The sequence below is a fragment of the Hypomesus transpacificus genome, chromosome 9, assembly GCF_021917145.1.
Source record: "Hypomesus transpacificus isolate Combined female chromosome 9, fHypTra1, whole genome shotgun sequence".
Taxonomy (NCBI): domain Eukaryota; kingdom Metazoa; phylum Chordata; class Actinopteri; order Osmeriformes; family Osmeridae; genus Hypomesus; species Hypomesus transpacificus.
In genome coordinates this window covers 21232054-21252453 of record NC_061068.1, presented here as the reverse complement: position 1 = coordinate 21252453, position 20400 = coordinate 21232054, and the positions used below count along the sequence as shown (strand labels likewise).

Below are 20400 nucleotides of genomic sequence, written 5' to 3'. Positions count from 1 at the left end.
TATAGAATACACATGTACAGACAAACTTGTTTCTTTCACTTCAGTCATTTTCATTATAATTTTTTGACCATTCCTTATAGCTCCTGGCTCCCCATAGTCCAGGGTACACACACACACACTGGACCCTGACATTATCAACTTACCCATTCTTCTCTTTGCGCTAATCTCCACTCTTCTGTACCTGTGCTGGCTTTGCCTTGTTTTCTCTGTGACTCTCTCAACATCCCTGTCTCCATTCCAAAACCTTTTTATTCCCTCTCACTCTTTTTTTTTATATTTCTCACTCCCTTTAGTTCCTTTAAAAAAAAAAAGGCATGTCTTTGTCTAAAGCCCCTTTCATCTTCTGGATAAGAGTGCCCCTTCATTTAAATTCACCTGCTTTATCCCCGCCTGCAAAGCTGTTGAGTGATGAGGAATACAGGGAGCGGGAGAGTAGAGACAGAGAGAAAGGGGGAGATCTAAAGCAGATGGAGGTGCCAGTGAAAGGTGGAGGCGCCAGGTATTATGGGAGAGAACGTGGGAGAGGTGGGGAGAGAAACAGAGTAGGGGAGACATAGCCGTGGGGGTCTCACTGTAGATGTCTCATGGGGGAAAGGTAATGAGGGAGAGTATGGGTTTGTAAGGTGTGTGTGTGTGTGTGTGATGGGATGGTGTGTGTGTGTGTGTGTGTGTGTGTGTGTGTGGGAGAGAGGGAAAGAAAGAGATATAGCTAGATATACAGACAGTACAGTCAGATATAGACAGACGTGTTGTGTCCATTACATATTGGATACATTAAAACTGATTACACAAATGCTTTGGAAGAGTAAGCGCCAATTAGCAGTCTGTCAGTCTCTTCATACAGTATAGTATGGTATATATCAACAATATCCTTACTACCGTATCAATGTATACCGGTTTATATCTAATCACATTTTGGATAAACCATGCGATTAGAACTCAGCTTAGTGGTTTAGCATACATTTTCTAATTAGCATCAAATTGATGATTGGGCAACACAAAACCAAGACCATTGCAGAATCAAAGACCAGCTAATTTCCCGCAACATCTGTAAAGTCTTAATTGACCACTCTCCAAACCAAATATCTCCCAATTAGCACCACATAGCGTTTGACTGTGCAAATGGTATTTCAAATTCTTCTTCACGTCACGTCACCCCCTCGAGATTTGCATGAAAAAGGAGGAGGGATCTGGGATCCAAATCCATCAAGCCAGACAAAGATTTATTTGGATCAATTAGGAGAACTCGTTTGTTAGGTGCGCTCTTTAAGTGATCGTTTTCAGCCAAGACCCCCTTCCTCTTGCCTTTTGCTAAGATCAGAGGCTCTGGTTTAATTCAATCCCTCCACCGCTTTAATTGACCAATTTAGCATTGTGCTGAGAGAAGATGTCCATTTAGAATGAGCGATGGGCAGCTAAGGAAATAACGGGCCTCTTAATCCTGATGTAAAGACCAAGTGGGAGATTTGTCTGTGTGAAAAGCAAAGGAGTGGAGGGGGGGTGATTAAGCTAGGCTAGCCTAGGATGCGTTGCATCTACAATTCATTGAGAGTGCTTTTGTTGAAAAAGTCTGTTGGGTGGGGAAAAATTGCAATATCTAAACAGTAATAAGGCATAAAACATTGATAATGCTCTTCATGCCAGTGCTAGAAGGGGATAGCTAACTACATTAAATTGTAGATTCGTCCTTTAAGTAAAAATATCGACGTCCCCTTTCATTGTTTGGGTTGGGGAACTTGACGATGACCCGTTTTGGAATAACAAACACTGTCCTTTGTGTAGAGCCAAGATAAGAAGCTTCAAGAATACAAGACAGCAATCCACTCTGCACAGTTGGGTGCCTGATAAAGCAAAAGCTAGTCTTTGATCCCCTGGAGGCCCGAAGAACCTGAACACTGGTCAGATGTACACGTTTACTAGGCTTTAATCCCATTTCTCCGTCTCATATTTATGTAAAGTCAGTGTCTCATCTTTGATATAATGAGCAAAAGATCAGCATGTAAGGACCCCCAACTATCCACTCCCACAAGGAAGACATAAGCAAATCCATAGATAATTAGCTGGGGATGGGGATACCTGCTACTGTCCCATGCACCAAAGGCCATTTTGGGACCCACATTTGGAGACCGCCTACCACTAACTCCTTTGGTCTTTTGAAGGTCTCCTTCTGTGTAGCCCCTGGTGACACTGGGACTGTTTGGGGAAACCCATTGTTCCTTTTATTCTGCTAGAAGTAGGGCCTCTTTCTATGGACCCCCTGGTAGCTTCTCTGAAGAAACCCCCCACCCCTGTTAATATCTGATACTACACCCACCACTGTTACTACATCCAGCATGCCCCATAGCTGCTCAAAGATCATCACTGCTTGTGTAGCCATATTCCCCACGCTTAGAATGCTAATGCTAATTTAATCCTTTCACATTGAAATGCAAATTGTGCCAATCTAACCATAGCGGCTGTGGGTTTTTTGCCGGTCGGCACACAATAGACTGTGATTTATCTACTTTCTTTGGCCTTTGTGGGTATTTAGAATCTCCTTCAGAGGTGTGTATGATGGGATTAGTTGGTTAAATACTGCCTACTCAATTTCAACTGAGTGGCACTTGAAGGTGTAAATATCGGCTAAACTGTACCATTATGCAAACCTATCATTTGGGGAGCTGTTGTCCACTTGTAGGCATGGCTCAAGGTCTGGAAGTGTGTGTCCACCCTAACATAAAGGCCAAGAATAACAGACCTTTTTAGGAAACTGGCAAGAAGAGACCCAAAAGAGAAACAATTAAAAAACTTGTTCGTACTCTGGCACACTACTATTTTATGTCAGGAATGGCACTTCAAAACCTCTCTGCTCTTTTGTCTCCTGTTCGTTCTTTCCCTCTGAATTCCTTGCAAGTGTTATCCTCCTTCGTCATACCACACTTCTGCTCCATGCATCACCAAAAAAAATTATAACACAATCTCTTTTGCGCTGTGTCTGCGGACTGAATTAAATGCGAAGGACCCTAAATCACAAAATAAATGACGCCGTCAGTACCTGGACAAAATTAACCGCAGTGGGCAAAAAAACTGCAGAAAGTACTTCAGACTGGCCCACAGAGATATCAAACCCCACTTCACTGCAAGACTATCCACTAGTTTTAACAAATTGCAAATGGGGATAGAGGGAAAGAAGGGGGATATGGAAATATTTAATTAAGAAGTAATCATGGCCGTGGGTGATTTTCTATTTCAATCTCCCCACCCTTAACTGAAACAGCGGGATTTCTAATTAGATTAATATTGCTATGCAAATGTATGGTATTTAAATAAATAAATAAAATAGTTTAAAAGATGTGAGGCAAGACATAATCAGTTAAGTAAATATGCGGGGAGGGCTTTGTGTGTTTTTGGGTGTGCAGGGGTGTGGGGGCGTACATGTGGGTGTATGGTGTATGTAGATACAATATCCATATGGCTTTTCGACACTGAGCTCTCTTTTGAATACTGCATGGGGGAATCGCAATTGCCATATGCAGATAACTGGGAGAGTTATACACAAGAGAACGAATACAAAAGAGTTATAACAATGTCAGTGGTGTCTTATGATTTGTTTGCAAATCAATGTGTGTGTGTGTGTTTTGGATTACTTGTCCTTCTTGTAAGCTAGAACAGAACTCCCCATTATGTTACAACAAATCTTTGTAAACTATGACCAAGCAGTCTCACAAGTCCGGATGAGTCATTACCGGATATAACATTGGCAGTCTGATCTCATCAGAAACTGCAGCTCATAGATGCCCGTGGCAGCGTGGCTCAGGGAAGGTGTGAGTGCCAGTGTGCTGGGATCCTGCTCTTTCCCCCTCCTTCGTTTCCCTCAACTTGTGGAACTGTGGTAACTTACCAAGTATTTGTGATTCTGTGTTTTCTAGTATCCTTCATTACATCCATTACATAAGGGGTTTAGTTCAGCCTTAATGCACCCACCATGCAGACACTTGTCATTGAAGAACAAGTGTCTCCAGTCCCTACCCTCCTCCGATGACAATTCCCCACCTATCACCCCCACACCATAGTGCAACAACTCAAACAAGTTCAAGTGAGAACCAAATCGACAATCTTAACAAGTAACCGCACCCCTTGGACACCAACTAAATAAATCAGTATGGGCGAGGTGGGGCAGGGGATTTGTCAGTGGGGGATAGGTTTGGGCTCGGAGTAGAGGATTAGGTGTCTGCCGAGATGAAGGGGGGGAAATTTGCAGAGGAGGCTCATCTGAAGGGGTGGGGGGAAACACTGGATGCAGCCTCGCCTATCATTAGGGGCCCCCTCGCCATCTGGTGACCGGAGGCTAATACCCCAGCTGACACAACGTGGGGGCAGGGGGGGGGGGTCTGCCCCAGGGGAGGGTGGGGACTGGAGAGTGGGGTTAAATCATGAAGAATCAACACTGAGTGTTAAGGGGCAGCAAGACGTTTGGTAAAGCCAGGGGTATGTGTGTGTGTGTGACGTCCACTTGTTTTCTCATTTTCTGGACACTTCTCTTGATTTTTTAAGAAGAGCATTGTGGGTCTAGATACACATATTACTCCCATTGTGTGCTGAAACAAATTAATCTTAGAGTACAATGATGACTATATTTTTTCATATATTGTTTTGTTGTACTGAACAAGTGCTAGAACTTGGGTTTGTTTGAGAATGCTGATCACATTGTCATTTTGTAATTGACAAAATGGTATTATCACCCTGTACATTGGATTATGATGATAGGAATAGTATTACCATCTCATGTTGCAATGGTTCCTTCTATATGGGGAATTCAATTTCACAGGGAAGGTAACATTATCTGTGTGTGTAACCTCACTGTCTCTGTTATGTTCAGTAACATAAGACCCACAGAGGAAAAACAAAAAGAAAGACCATCACTCAGGATCAGAAAAAGGGAGAGACAGAGACCTCAAAACCCTTAGACGAAAAGCCACATCCTCATAAAATGAAAGTAAATAATACACAGATACGAATTGAAGTTACTGAAAAGAAGAAAAAAATCTTACGAGGCGTGCACACTGCAGTTATAGAAGACGAAGTCCACGCTGGCAAATTTCTTCCCTGTCTCTTTGGACTTTAGGTACAGCTTCACCGCCCTCTTGTCTCCTGTAGACACACACACAAGGCTTAGTGACATGCCACTTATATTGCAAAACACAAACATACAGGTAAAAACAGCACTTCACCCCCATCACAGTCACGGGAACATGATTATTCTAGACCTGATAATCTGACATTGTGAGATAAAACACCTGGCTCGAGATCTCTTTAGATTTCACTTCATGAGGGATGCATTTTTTTGTCTTTTGCAGCTTTTTAGAGAAGTTAGCTACCAAACAATACCAATGTCAGTGAAACAACATGATCAATGCATTTTGGGTAATGTAATCTCCAGTTGACGATTTTGAGGATGAAAGCACTAACAATAGACTAAAATTTACAGATGTACAACATAATGCTAAACCGAGTTCTAGATTTACCTGTGAAAATGTTTCAGTCTATAAATACAGATTTAGAGAATACATTTCTTTTGAAAAAGCAGTTACAGTATAAAAAAGATTGGTATCTTTGTAGCAAGAGCACATTGAAACTGACACCAATGCATAATTCAAAACTGCGGAAATGGAAAACATGTCACTGTTTTCGGAGTATAATTGTGGAATTGTGTGGGTGCTTTGAAGAGTAACTTCCTTGTGACGTTGGAAGTGACAGCACATTCTCAACATAGATATCTATGTAAAGAATCTTGAGATTGCGATATCTGAAACTCTACACCACATCTGTTCTTTCAAATATTCCCCTAAGAAGAGAAATGCCATCCGACCAACGGATTTATACATATGAATGAGATGTGGGATAGGGCGGAAGGGAAAGAGATATGGGGAGAGGGGTGAATATCGATAAGTAAAATGGGCTTGAACAAGACTTCTGTTCAAGTTCAGAACTGGTCCTGTACAATGATCTTAGTCCACCAAGGCAGATTACTTCACTTTCTACCCAACCGCAGAACCGCGAAAATGGGTGTTAGGGGAGGGGTCAGCCACTGACCTTTATTGCGCGTGATGGGGATGACATCGCGGGCGGAAGGCGAGAGGCAGTAGACATGGCCCCCCTGGATGCGGCCCTCCGTCTCCACGTAATCCTCAAAGGAGCAGTTGACGCCAGCCGCTAGGTCGGGCACGTTGCGTGCTTGCAGCACCAGCTGGGGGACAATGGTGCCACGCAGGGGTCAGTGTATGGGGGGGAAGAGGGTTGTGTTGTACAAGTGATTAAAAAGGGCTGGACATGTGAGGCGGGAGGTTAATGTATGGCAAAGGGGTGGGTGGGAGGTTGTAATGGAGGTGGTGACTTAGCAAGGTTAATGTGTGTGTGGAGAGGGAACAGTCAAATGATGGCAAAGGATGATATGTCCTCTTGTGCACATCCATGCATACGCACACATGCCCGCACAGCCACGCTCATTGAGGCATAGAGCATGCGCAGCAAATGTGTGTTGCTTCGAGTTATCAAAGTACCCACACACACACACAAACGCTGATGTACCTGGACAAAACCATATACACAACCATACATGCACTCACCTGGACTTCGGACATGGTGACGGAGATGTTCTGGGGCTGTACACTGAGTTCCACACACTGGCGCTGGTCTAAAGCAAACCGCTGGGGCTCGCTAGCTCTCTCACAGCTGTCTTTCCGGGAACAACTGGGGGTGAGGACAGAAGAACACAGGAAGAGAAAAAGAGGACAGGAAATGGGCATTAGCATACTTGCAGGCCCCAAAGAGTGAAATCACAAACAGACGGACTAAAGACACTCAATCTACACGAAAATCCTCCAAGCACACAGTAAGCACTCTGCCTACCAACACCAGCCACCTGAGAAAAGTTGGCCTGCTATGGCACTCTGGTGTATGGGCGGCCATCATTCCGCCTCTTTAACAAACAAACAGGTCTCGGTGGTAATGGCAAACGTGCTGAGCGGTGCAACTCATTTGGACCTTGACAATAAAAAGGCGGGAGCAAAAGGAAAAATGCAAACTGCCTGTTCTCGGCCCCTTGTTTACTGAGCCCTCGCACTCAGCAGGAAAAACCTGCCTTCGACTGCTCCCCAGTGAGTCAGACACACACACACTGTAGTGCACACACATACATAGCACACATGCACAAGACCATGCATGTGTGATCAGATCTTTAGAAACAGAAATAGGCAGAATATTCTCTTCAGCCTGACGTAAGCGTAGTGCTGTGTGAGTGTGATTTATGTCACTCCTAACAGTTGACTGAACAGCCAAATAAAGCCAACGAGCTAACTGCGTTAATGAAATACCTAGCATTGTTTATACTGAATGGACAGTCTATAAATAGTGACACTCATCCAATAAGGAAGTAGCGAGCTGCATTTGAGAGAGGCAAGGTCAAACACCACTGGCATGGCTCCAGTCTTGATTGCGTTTTCGCCAATGCTGCATCAGGTTTTTCACTTAAATTAGAATACCCTTGTGAGTGTCTACTTTTTATTTTTTATTTTATTATCACCCTGAGAAAGGGCACGCTGCCAAACAATGGAGGCTTTCAGTCTGTGTGGTGTTCTCCTAATAGGTCTCCAAGGAGTATACAATGGTCACCTCTGCCACAGATAATTACTGAAAATGGACACGCACAATGCATGCACCCACACAGTCTTTTCTTATGTAAACAATACACACTATGCCATATGAACTACACTATTGCCATTGTGTACAAAATGTGCAGTACAGATAAACTTTCCTTGACTGTATGTATAGATATGGAAGTGAGGTGGGTTGACCCATTTAAGAACAGGAACTAAGGGGCTTTGAGACACCAAATGTCGAGAGGTGATGGAGGTTTTGGGTTAGATTCCTGCGTACTTACATGTTGTGGAGGACACACCAGCCACAGTGGGGATCCCCGGAACCCAGGCACTCTCCACAGGTGGTGTACTGCTCACAACTCTCCACTGGTACCATGGTCACCTGGCGGATGGCGGGGTGAGGGAGAGGTTGGGGGGGGGATGGGTGGTAGGAAAGAAAATAAAGAACGTTTTAGTATACCAGAGCAGCAGGAAGACGTGATGTAATAAGACAGAGCTGACACGCTTATCATATGGTTGGGTTTCACATTGTATCCAGGGTGTGGCATGTTCTTATTTGTCCCTGACGGAACCTGTTGCCGTGTGTGATCTGGAGTGTTTTTCAAGGGTGTGTATATGTCTTGTTGTGTCATTTGAGGTGTGTGTTGGTATGTTTGTGGGTGTGTATTGTCAAGTGAGCTTGTAATCAAGCCTGCATGTTTGCATCAGCCTAGCATCAGCCTGTTTGTGGATGTATGAGCGTCTGTGTGTGTGTGTGTGTGTGTGTGTATGTATGACCACACAGATCAGAGACTCAAAGCTCAGTGATGAGCTGCAGATGTTGCTTAAAGTACAGGATCAAGTGTGTAAGTTAACCCCCTCCCCAAGAGTTATGTGCGCTGACAGATGGTTAGCCTAATGTTCTTACGAGCCTGAGTGTGTGTGTGTGAAATAATAATTTATAAGAAAAAGATGGAGCACATGTGAACATGTGGTTCTGCGAATGGGTTTGAGAGTAAAGCCTTAACTCCTCTATGGTTGTATGTGTGCATATTTGTGTGTATGAATGCATGCACGCAGATGGTTGCATTTTACATCGTCTGTGTGTATGAGTGGTAAATGTGAGCCAAAAGTTCAGACCACCATGCACCTTTGCACAAGCTTTGGTGTGTGCGTGCATGTGTGTGTGTGTGTGTGTGTATGCTGCCTGTAAATTATGTGGCAGGGGGAGAGATCTGTTGGATGGGTAAGCAAGAACATTAAACAGCTTTCCCCTAAGGACCGTAATTACAGCTGAAAGTTTGACACAGAATCTCACAAGCACACACACACACACATAGCCATGCTTGTGTGCGTGCACACACACACACACAATGTGGTAATACCAGCACACCTGGTACGAGACAAACAAGCTGGAGGTGAGCCAAGTGGTGGGCTCACTTCCAAGAAAGAGGGATAAGGGGAGGAGTGAAGTGAGGGGGGAGGGGACAAGGCGGAGAGGGAGTAGGAGGAGGAGAGGGAGAACATATGGTTGTCTGTAGAGGGCCGAGGGGTTGTGAAGGGCATGTGCATTTTGAGGGAATAGCATGTGCGTTCCTCTTCATGTGGGTATGAAGCGTGTGTCCTCTTTGTGTCCGTGTACAATTAGGAGCCCCACAAGTATGTTTTTGTGTGTAAAGAAACAGCAGGACCAGACTGGGGCGGGGAGTGTGGGTTCCCTTAAATTAAAGTTGCGTAGCATTTTTTGCGCTGCGGGTTAAGAACATACAGCTGCGGGCAAATAAAGTTGTCTGCACACTGTAAGAGTGTTGAAATGGTGTGTGTTTGAGGTATGTTTGAGTTTGTGAGTGGGGTGTGTGTGTGTGGGGGTGGGGGTCGTCAATGCCGAGCTCAGGAATTAGACTTATAAGAGCATGTGTGCGCCCATGTATACATCTGTCTGTGTCTGCCAATGTCTGCCTCTCAACAGAAAAAGGCATTCCAGTAAGCTCATCACATTACTCGTCTGGGTGACCTTATAAACTCCACCATCTTGTCTTCGCTCTGCTCCTATTCACAATTGAAACCAGAGCTGTAACTGTATCCCTCTCCCCCTGCCTTGTCCAAGATGACAAGAGCCCCCCATCCTGCCCTGCCCATCCATTTTGCCTGGACGTTTCCACCCTTCTCTTTCAATTTTTACAGTATTGCCATCACCTCCTTTTAAATGCCGGGCTAAGGGGCTTCGAGGCGGTCGCCTCTATGGCCAAAGGACTTGTAAAGCTTTCAATACAAGGTTTCATTGGCAATGAAATCAAAGGAGATAAAAGGACTGCTTGTTGTATTTAGGGGCCTGTGGAAGACCTTTCCAGAAGGTAAAGAAGGTGAACCATCCAGCTGAAGTGAACAAAGGAGGGGGGGAGGGGTTCCTATAAAAGTGAGAAGCTTTCTTTTAGGGTCCATGGGAGCTTAGGGGTATCTGATCTAGGCCTGGTGGTCTGTAGCTCATTTCAGTCTGTTCCCTTTTTGTTAGATATTGTCACAACAAAGTACCATGGAAGCTTTTAAGAGGAAATGATTGTGACACACTGTACGTTGTCTTATCTTAACATCCAGTGTGGCCGATCAATGATGTGAGATAATCCATTTGGAGAGAGAAAAAAAAAAAAAAGTGGCCCCACATTTTCTTGAAGAAGTACTGGACCAAAGTTCAGCTCTTTCACTTGGAAGACGAGATCAAAAAGTTGATAATAGCTTGACCGGGCTCTGATGTAAAACGCATCTGTCCTGTAACTAGATGTTCACGGCAGGGGATTTTTATTTTTTATTACCCATCATCAACACTCCATCTCCCCGGCTTAGCTACCACTCCACCTAGCATTAGCCAACGCGCCCCTATTTCAATAAATGTCTATCATCTTCCATCAGGCACGTTTTAATCTGCCCTCGTATCGAGCCGCAAGCGGCTACAGAATCGATACTACCCGGGCGTTGAAGAACTTTCCATGTGTGTGCATGTCTTTTCATGTGTGCGTGTGTCTGCGTGTGTGTGAGGAGAGCAGGAAGCTAGATTATGTGTTTGAGGAGATGGATGTAATAGATAAGAGTGCCATGACAGCAAGTGTTGTGCTTGAGGCTAGTGCTTTTCAGGCGGTGTATGACCAAATGTCACTTGTTGACTGATTAGACTGAAGGAAGGCAAACAGGACAAAGAAAGAGAGCGAGAGAAAGAACGGTATGTGTGTCCCATCACTGTCAGTCATCTGCTGGATTCAATACAATTTCATAATGAAAATTTGAGAAATATTGAATTTGGCCTGTGGGGACTTGATGCTGGTGAGACGGGATGATCTTCGGAGACTCCTAAAAGTTCATCAAACACTTATTATAATGGTCCGTCGTGACAGCGTTTGTTTGCCTGTGTGCTTATTTCTTCACATCTCTGCTCTTCTCTTCCCACTCTCTCCTCACCTCCATCTTCATCTGTCTCTCAACTCTTTTCTTTCTCCATCCATCCATACGTTTCTCCCATCCTAGTTTTCTTAATGGTCCTGGGCAACTCAAGGGCACAACTTTGACACATACATACACTAGAGCTATTCATATTACAACAGCTCAATAGGAGTTTTTCCTCTGCTTTCGTCTCTACTGCACAGTGTCAACACAGCAGGGGCTTATATATAACAGAACTCATCTCGCCTTGGCACGTATGTGTCAGTGCATTTATTTGAGTGTCCTATGTTCCACCTGGTTGGGAATGAACACAAGTGGGTGGAAGTCTGTGTTTTGTCCATCTAAATATGTAGCTTGAGCCCTTCAACCTCACATCTTATTTTGTATACACGTTTTCAACTCAATATTGATAGCTGACTTGACAGGAATGGGGAGCGCTACGAGAAGACAAAGTGACAGAGTGACCTAGAGACAGACAGGGCTGGAAAAACAATGAGAGAGCAGTGAGTGGACTGAAAGCGGACGGAAGGGAAAAGAACAAAACAGGGAGAAAGAGAAATCAGGGATCACGCTGGTTCCTTTTCATCAGCCGTCTCATCAACGGAGGTTGACTTCTCTGCTTTATCTTGACATGGCCTAATCCATGTCTTTATCCTCCACCATCCCAGAGACAGAGAAACAGAGTGAAAGAGAGACAGAAAGAGAGAGGGGGGAGTTAAGAAAAAAGGAGGGAAGGTGAGAGACAGTAGGGAGAGAGAGACACGGTAGATAGAGATATAGTGATGGAGGGAGAAAAAGATGGAGAGAATGAGAGAATAAAAAGAAAGGGCTATAAGGACAAGACAGGCCATCAGGCCTTTTTAATTAACTGCAGGGGGAGAAACAGCGGCCATGGTAAATTACTCTGTCACTTTAGTAAATGGAGTTTTTGAAGACTAGAGCACAACGTGCCTTTTGCCCGCCCTGGCATTTCCATTATCAGCGGCAATGAGAGAGAAAGAAAACCAGAAAGGAGAGAAAGAGAAGGAAAGAAAGAAAATGACAAATTGGGTCTTTCTTTTCCTTTTACTTTGTCCCGCACATCCCCTTTACTTTTGAAAAGTCATCCTTTGTAGACAGTGCCTTGTAGGTACGCACAGGGCTCGATGTAGAAGCTTGGTTGGTCTTGTGGAATGCTAAAGTTCAACTGAATTATATCATTTTCAAAGAAAAATATATGTCTAGAGAGGCGATTTTTCAGCTCTGTACAATGTGTTGAGACAAGTGAAGCTAACTCAAGTTAGTCATTTGAATTGCAATGTGCAAACAGCGATGCCATCTCTACTGGTTAGGCTAGGTGTGGTATTTATTTTACTATTAGATCTCATTTTGCATAGGGATGGAATAACTGATTATCATTTCTTTCACTGTAATAAGGACCACCCAGGTAAAAACAAAATATGGTAAGTAAACTACATCTTAGCATACTTGAAGACTGATTAATCATCAGTATACTTCAAATTATTGAATGATCAGTTAATTTGAAGTGTGCTATTTTGGAACAACTTATTTTGTACTATATTTTAGTTGTAATAAAATTGTACTAAAGCACAATTTAAAGTGTACTTTTATATGCAATTTCAAGTATACCTAGTACACTTTAAGTATATGGACATAGCCGTATACTTAAAGTGTTAAGTATACTTGAAGTTGTTACAAGTGTTGAGCAATAGAGATCTTGAAATAAGTCATTTTTTTGTTCTAAAACCGGACTATAATCCGCTTCGAAATAGAAACCGCACAAGCAAAAGAAAACTGTAAAAGAAAAAAAAAAAAAAAAACTTTACACTACTACACACTAAAGTACAGCAAATGTATACCAGTACACTGAAGGCTGAATTAATGATGGGACTTCGAAAGTAACTTTTTTTTTTTATCAGCAAATGTTTATTTTTAAAGTAGGCTTTAAGTGCATTGTTACAAAGATAATTTTTAGCATGCGTTTTAAAATATACAAATAATATCCAGTTCCAGTTGTACACTTTAGAAATTACATATAGGTTTTACTTAAAGTATATATTTTTAGTATTATATTTGCTAAAAGTGTACTGTAGTACAATAATTTTTTAAGTATTAACATTAAAATTGGTTAAAGCATGATGGTAGTATACTTTTTATATATTCAAAGATAGTACACTTTTTCTTAGCATATTTAAAATGTACTATTGAAAATGTGAATATGTTTGAAGTGCTCTAAAGTATACTTTTTTTCCACCTGGGCAATAAAAGTGGATTTCCACAAAAATTCTAATTATATTTTAAAGGATACTTGGTCTACAGAATGTTCAGAATTAGATTGTTCTTAACTGAAAAAAGTGAGTTACTCTCTCCGAAACACAATTTTTACAATAATGAGAAAAAGGATCACGGCTATGCCCAGTCCTATGAAGGAAATGTTCTTGTATGTTTTGTTATAAATTCAGCTCAAACCCCCCATTTTCTTCAATTTTTGTGTAATCTATGAACAAACCAAATCAAAGATTAGGCTGCTAGACCACAAACTTGTACAGCTTATGCAGCAATTATAGACTGAGTTTATAACTATTATGAACTGTTAACTGCCTGAATGATTTGTTCATACTTACAGTTTATGTTTATCAGCACAAAAGCAAATGGCTTTACTTTTTAGATTTTATAAAGCATTCAGTCATATTCTGTGATTGTCGTTTAATGTTTTTTTACAATGCAACAAATTGGACCTAACCCATCTCTAGCATACACTACGGACACTAACCTACAATAAAATGTTGTGGTCATAAGATCGTCACTCCTTTCATAGCAAGTAATAGTGTGATCTGTCTGAAGATCAACCTATTTCTTCAATTAAAATAACGCAATGACTAGAATGGATCTTGGACAAAATGGTAGCAAGTGAAACATTAGTTTCGGACAGGTATTTCAAAGCGTTACACATTCAGTTAACATGAAAAGGGGTTTGGGTGTCTCATTGTATTGTCATTGCAGGGGGGGCAAGGGGGAACCGGTTGTATTTGTTTTCTACTGGGGTTTTAAGATAAAGACTGATAAATCTGTGACTGAAATAGTTTATAGTTGGCGCTGACCGGCCTCAGTGCCTATCAAGCTGGAACATTACTGTGCTCCTCATCCAATCAGAACTGAGCACAACTATAGATATGGCCTACACTTCAATTAGAGATTACCTGACTGACAACAGATCTATTCCGTGGGAGGGGAAAAATGGAAAAGAAACATGGCATCCCCCATCCAGAATTATGAGTCTCAAAAAAACAGATGGGGGGGAGGGGGTGTCTGTGTGAGCCATCCTCCATTAGGATAGATAGCATCAGGCCCAAGACGCTTTCTGAACACACATCTTTGCTGTTATCTGTGAAAGCATTATGGTCGAAATAGAGAGAAAAGGTTAAAGGAATACAGAAAGAAAAGAAAGAAAGAGGAGATGAAGAGCAAGAAAGGAGAGCTATTTTGAAGAAAAAAAGGGTGAGAAAAAAAAACACAGATAGAGAGTAGGACAGAGAGAAATAGTGGATATATCCAGCGCAAGATTCCCAAGATTAAGACACATCTAAACCGCTCCTTGCCGCCAAATGATCCCATCTTACCATATCTCCTGCCGCAGCTGCCACTTTCAAAAGGGATTGTGATCTTTCACTTCCACTTTCATTCCGCCATCTTAGGAGTGGGGGAAGCGGGGCAGGAGCAAAAAAAAAAAAGGACAGGGCGAGGAAAAAACCCTCACATCATTGCTGAACGGATGACCCGAGGATTAGACCCCATTAACTTGCGGAGGGGTAGAGAGTAGAGGGGGATGGTTGATATGCAACAGGGAGCAGCAAGCCCTCGTTCATTGTAAAGCCGGTTTATTTTTTTCATTTCTTTCCCATGTTTTTTTTCCCAAGCATGCTGGTCTTTAGCTTTCAATTTCCCTTTGACTTACCTGCAGCTACTCTAAAGTTTGGCCTGTAGTCTGACACGCTGACACAATCGGGATTCAAACTCATGTTGCAACATCAAAGCCACAACTTAACAAAGCTGTTATAATACCAAGAAAGTCTTCCTTAAAAAATAAATAAATTTGAGACAATGAAATACACATTTTCTGTTTCAAACATTCAGTCCTAGCTAAACAGACAATACACCACTTGACATACACAACAACCCTGCCTCCCACACACTATATCCGTATCTATTTTGACACATTCCAGGACAGTACAACAAACTCAGCATAGAGGTGGATGGTCGCCCAGCTGTCTAGGAGTGAGATGTGGGAGCACAATGTGGAATGCCTTGGGCAACGGTCTGTTTTGTTTATGTAGAATAGTGAGAGGTTATGGTGAAGTTATGCAGTAGACCGGACATACAGTCATGGCTTGGAGCAGGAACGATGCAGTGAGAAAGCTTGCATTGATGTGGAAACAAAAGGTGTGTGTGTTTTTGCATGTGTAAATATTTCAGACCATGCCCCTGTATGCCTGTGTGTGTGTGTGCATGTGTTTCCACGCAGTGAGAAGGCTTCATTGTTGACCATGAGTTAATTATGGCAAGAGGTCAGGAGAGCCAGGGGTGCTAGAGGCTTATCAGCCACACAGAGAACTGTGTTTGTTCAACACTTATCCTTATCACACAACACTACAGAGAGGAGAGTGTTTGAGAGGGAGAAATAAGAGAGATACAGAGAGACTGGATGGACAGGGGAATTGGAGAAGATGGAATGAAAGTAGATTGGGCAGTGGAAAAGGAGAGAATGGGAAACAATGCAAGTGACTGAGGAATTGAGTCAGAGATTAAGGTAAAGATCAATGTCGACAAAGAGAGATAGGCAGAAAGGTAGAAGGAGCGAGATGGAGACAGAAAAAACGGAAGTCTGCACCGGCACATAAAGCAAATGGAAAAAAGGAAGAGAAGAACATGTGGATTGAAGTCCGGCACATAGACAGAGGTTAAGTCACGTCCTCCTAACTACACACACACACACACACACACGTGTGTATGGGTACAGCCATGTGTGTGCATGTATAGTATTTGTTGTTGAGGAGGCTGTTCTCTACGTCTGGGAACAAGAATGTACGATGCTGAATATAAGACATGTGGGGGGATTTGAACCATAAACCATTTGGTTGATGCAAAGGTGAGAGTGACTGGCAAGGAGTGTGTCCACTCGTCCCCTACGTGTGTGTTGACAATAGGAGACAGACATTTGATTTGTGCAAAGTACACTGTGGTGCAATTTGGAGTCAGAAATGTCTTTGTCTCTAAAATTGACAATCGTCAGTCCACATATTCACATGAGTGTGCATTTGCACACACGAATATATACACACAAAGACTGAATGAGACATGAAATATCAAGATGCAAACAAACACAAAGAACACACACATGCACATCCATGCACTTGCACATTCAGAAAGACTTGACAACACACACAGTGAGGGACATTTGATATCTAATTTATCGCAATTGTATCCTGGCCATACAAATACTCATATTCACATTTCACTTTCCGGTAAGATGCCAGGGTTCAATATTGGGGGATGAAAGACAAAAAACCTGGAGCCCCATATTCACAAGGGAGGAAATTAATATTTATGCTTTGCAATTAGCTTGCGCTGAGGATTGTGCCATGATGATATGCATGAATGGCGTCAAAAGGGACCAGCCTCAACTGTGTGAAGAAGACAGCGCCGAAGCGCGGGGACGCAAGAAAACAAAGACCTACTAGAGATAAGCTACCATAGCCCACTGACTTGACTGAACAAAGATTAGAAAATGAAACGCCACACTACACCGTCCAGTGTAGTTACAGTGAAAGGAAATCAGTCCAAAACTAGATTTGAGTTTACTGTTATGACTGAGCAAAGACAAAATGAGGCAATGTTTAAAAGCACAAAAGCTTAAAAGCAGGCAATATGTCTGAGCAGTACCATTTTAGCAAATGGATGACAAATGGAGCTAAATAGTAGCCCTTTCTTTCCAATTGACATATAACTCTGGGGCAGCTGCTGATATTTAGCCACGCTTGCGCCGGTCTAAAGTATCAGGGTGTTTGACTAGCGCTGTGTCCTTATCGCTCATGCATAACCCAACTCCTATTCCCCAAATGTCAGAGAGTCAAAAACCTTTTATCTATGCCAATTCCTATTGCCACAGCACTGCCCTGGTGTTGAGGAGTAGAATACCACACCCACACACACACACACACACACACACACACACACACACACACACACACACACACACACACACACACACACACACACACACACACACACACACACACACACACACACACACACACACACTCATTACCACACACACACCTACACACAGTAGGCATGCACGCACCATGAAGACTAGTGAGCCACACGGGAACCCAATATGAAAACTATTATGCATATGTGCTTCTCCCTTCCTCCCTCCTTCACACGCTGGATCCCTCTCTCTCTCCCTCCCTCCGTCTTTCTTGCATATACACATGTCAAATTCCTTCCTTTAATAAAAATGACAATGATGAATAACAAGGACCCAAACTACCCATAAATCGCAGCACTTTAGCGACGCTCCCCTCAGACTGATTCAGAGTGGGATTTTCCTACTACTAACTACAGACTGTCACCCATAGCCCTGACAGTATGTGTGTGTGTGGGGGGGGGGGGGGAAGAGGTAAAGGTGGGGGAGGACTCCTCACAGGTTACGTACCAGTGGATATGTTCAGTGACACCTTAATGTGCTTGGCTTGTCTCAGGACCCCCGCAGGGCATCCTGCACAGTGGTTGGGGTCTCCCTCTCTGCATCCTCACACACACACACACACACACACACACAGTAAAACCATATGTGTGAGTCTAAAATAAAAATTAAGTGTGTGTGTGGGGGGGTGGTCCTCAATTTCCCCATACCAGATCAAATTCCAGAATTTTCCACAGCTATCTTCAGGAAGGAGCAGTAGAAGTGTAAGAGGATGGAGCACGCGTGTGTGGGTTGAGGTGGGGGATCATTAAAAATGGGAATGGGATCATCGAAAGCCCGTTCACGAGGGAGGCCCTCAATTTCAGCTTAGACGAAAGCAGGCAAGACAGCCCAGACATGGATTTAAAAATGGGGGTGGCTGGAGGTAACACGGAGGGGATGGAGGAGGGTGTTACCCCTCTATCATTATTACCAGGGTGGGATTTTAAGCCCCCCCCCATTCCCCATATGCTTAACCCGTTGCAATCATGGAACTTAAAGCAGAGAAGTGTCTTCCTTGTGTCCTTGTGATGCATGAATTATAGAGAGTCTGTATGACCCCCAGCAAACATAGTGCCCATGTGCATACCAGTGATTATCTATACAGGGCTGTGTGCATCTGATACGTGTGTGTTGGCATCTGGGTCCTCAAAACAGAGGGTGTGTCACCTACTTACCTCGGTTTGGCAGGCTGTAAAACCAGGCTAGGTCACAAAGTCACCTAGCTTCATACAACCAGGGAGTCTGTGTGAGTGTTGCTGAGTGGGACATTCAGCATTAGCTACCAGGCTACTAACGTTAATGTGGGCTCTACAACTGCAGCTGTAACCATGACAACTTGACTCTGCGAGCTAGGTAAAAGTGTTGTTGTTACAGCCACAGCACAAGGAACAACGAGACTCGAAGCCAATTACAAAACCAAACAACATCGAGCAATACTTCACACATCTGGCTTCTTAAAAAATAAAGGGTCCGGTTGCAACCCATTGGACGACACCATGACATTCAAACTCTTTCTGTTCTTCCCCCTCTTTCTTTACATCCCTCTATCATTTTCTAATGAGGAGGAAGAAAACAGGGAATGGCCTTGGTGGGGGACAGCGCCACAATCACGCCCACACAACACACCTCCTTGCAGGCTTCTAAAAGTGGACACAGCAGAGCCAGCGGCGGAGCTGCTAATGACCCGGTCCCCGCAAGGAATACACACAACCTTACGACTTGTCTTGTTTTTTTCCGTGTAAGATAGGGATAGTGATCATGGGGTGTGGGGGAAGGGGGGGTGGGGGGTTAGACAGATGGACAGATGTAATTGGAGATGTGTGGGGTATCTGGTAATGAGGCATCATTGACATCTCCTGGAGCTTTTACACGGGCATGTTGGATTGGGGGATGGGGTGCTGAAGGTATAAAAGGTGTATTTGTGTGTGTGTGCACACCATGGTGTCAGAGAAATTGCAGGAGGGGGTCATTTATGCTATGCTATGCTGCAAGAGTGGGTGTTATGACTGGGTGTACACATGTTTTAATGGTGAGTAATATGTGTGTGTGTTGGTGTGTCTGTGTGTACACTCGAGCCATCTTACCTGCTTTTCCGTGAGCGTGTAGATGTGCTGCTGGTCGGGGCTAAAGAGCATGTCTCGGAGGATGGGGCTGCCGTCACTGACCGACACGTTCTCGTACAGCAGGGCAGGCCGATTGGGACTCACCGAATTCACCAGGATCTGTAGGAAAAACGGGCAAGAAAATAACCATTTGAGAACAGTGGTCACACGCTACACTTGTAGAACCGTGTATTCACCGAGCCTTATCAGATATCTCTTTGATGCGACTGGATAATCAGCTCACATAAGGGAAGATGTGGTGCATATACGATATGCGAATTTCGAGTCATGTAATAGTTCAGAGCCCAAACCCATTTTTTAGGCAAATGAAAAGAGGTGGAGGCCGATAATAAGTTGCAGTTGTGGAGTTCTCTTATATTTTTCATTATTTTCCCAAACACAGTGTTTAGAATGTCACCGTAATTGACAGAAAGATGAGTCACACAGACATATTAGACACAGCCAAAGGCTAACAGACAGACATACAAACATGTACACTCACACAACCACCTCACAGAAGGATCCTCAGCAAAACAATCACATTAACAGGGAGACAGGCGCTGGCAAATCATCGGGGCATTATAAAGCAACACAGATCAGAGAAAACACAAACATTATTATCCAGATAATGGAAGTATAAACAAAAGATACATATCATTCGGTGTAATGTAGCATCTCATCTTGTACAAAAATGATTACACAGACTATACCCACACACACCACACACACACAAAACCTACGTGGACAAATGTAGACGGCAAATAATAGATGTAGGCTAACGCACATACACAACAAAACACACACGCCAGGAGAGAATGAAGACAGAGTACCGAGAGGAGGTGCATGGAAATTGTTTGTTTCTCTCGATCGGCTCAAAGCGTGATGGGGGAGAAGGGGTCATCTCTCTCTTTCTTTCTCCCTCCTTCACTAACATTTCTGGGGCGCTGCATTATCTTTCTCTTCCCTGTGCTCAGTCCCATAACTTCGGTGCTGCTAATAGCCA

General features: G+C 43.4%; 1 protein-coding gene across 2 annotated transcripts in view; it reads right to left on the bottom strand.

Moving 5' to 3' along the window:
• LOC124471181 (plexin-A1-like) overlaps positions 1-20400 on the bottom strand; it is a 164110-nt gene that overhangs the window by 62806 nt on the left and 80904 nt on the right. For both annotated transcript variants that reach the window (XM_047025549.1, XM_047025550.1), the window contains exons 4-8: positions 19380-19517; positions 7919-8019; positions 6606-6729; positions 6073-6226; positions 5031-5130 (exon numbers count right to left, since the gene is read on the bottom strand). In XM_047025549.1, the coding sequence (XP_046881505.1) occupies positions 5031-5130; positions 6073-6226; positions 6606-6729; positions 7919-8019; positions 19380-19517 (617 nt within the window). The remainder of the gene's footprint in view (positions 1-5030; positions 5131-6072; positions 6227-6605; positions 6730-7918; positions 8020-19379; positions 19518-20400) is intronic.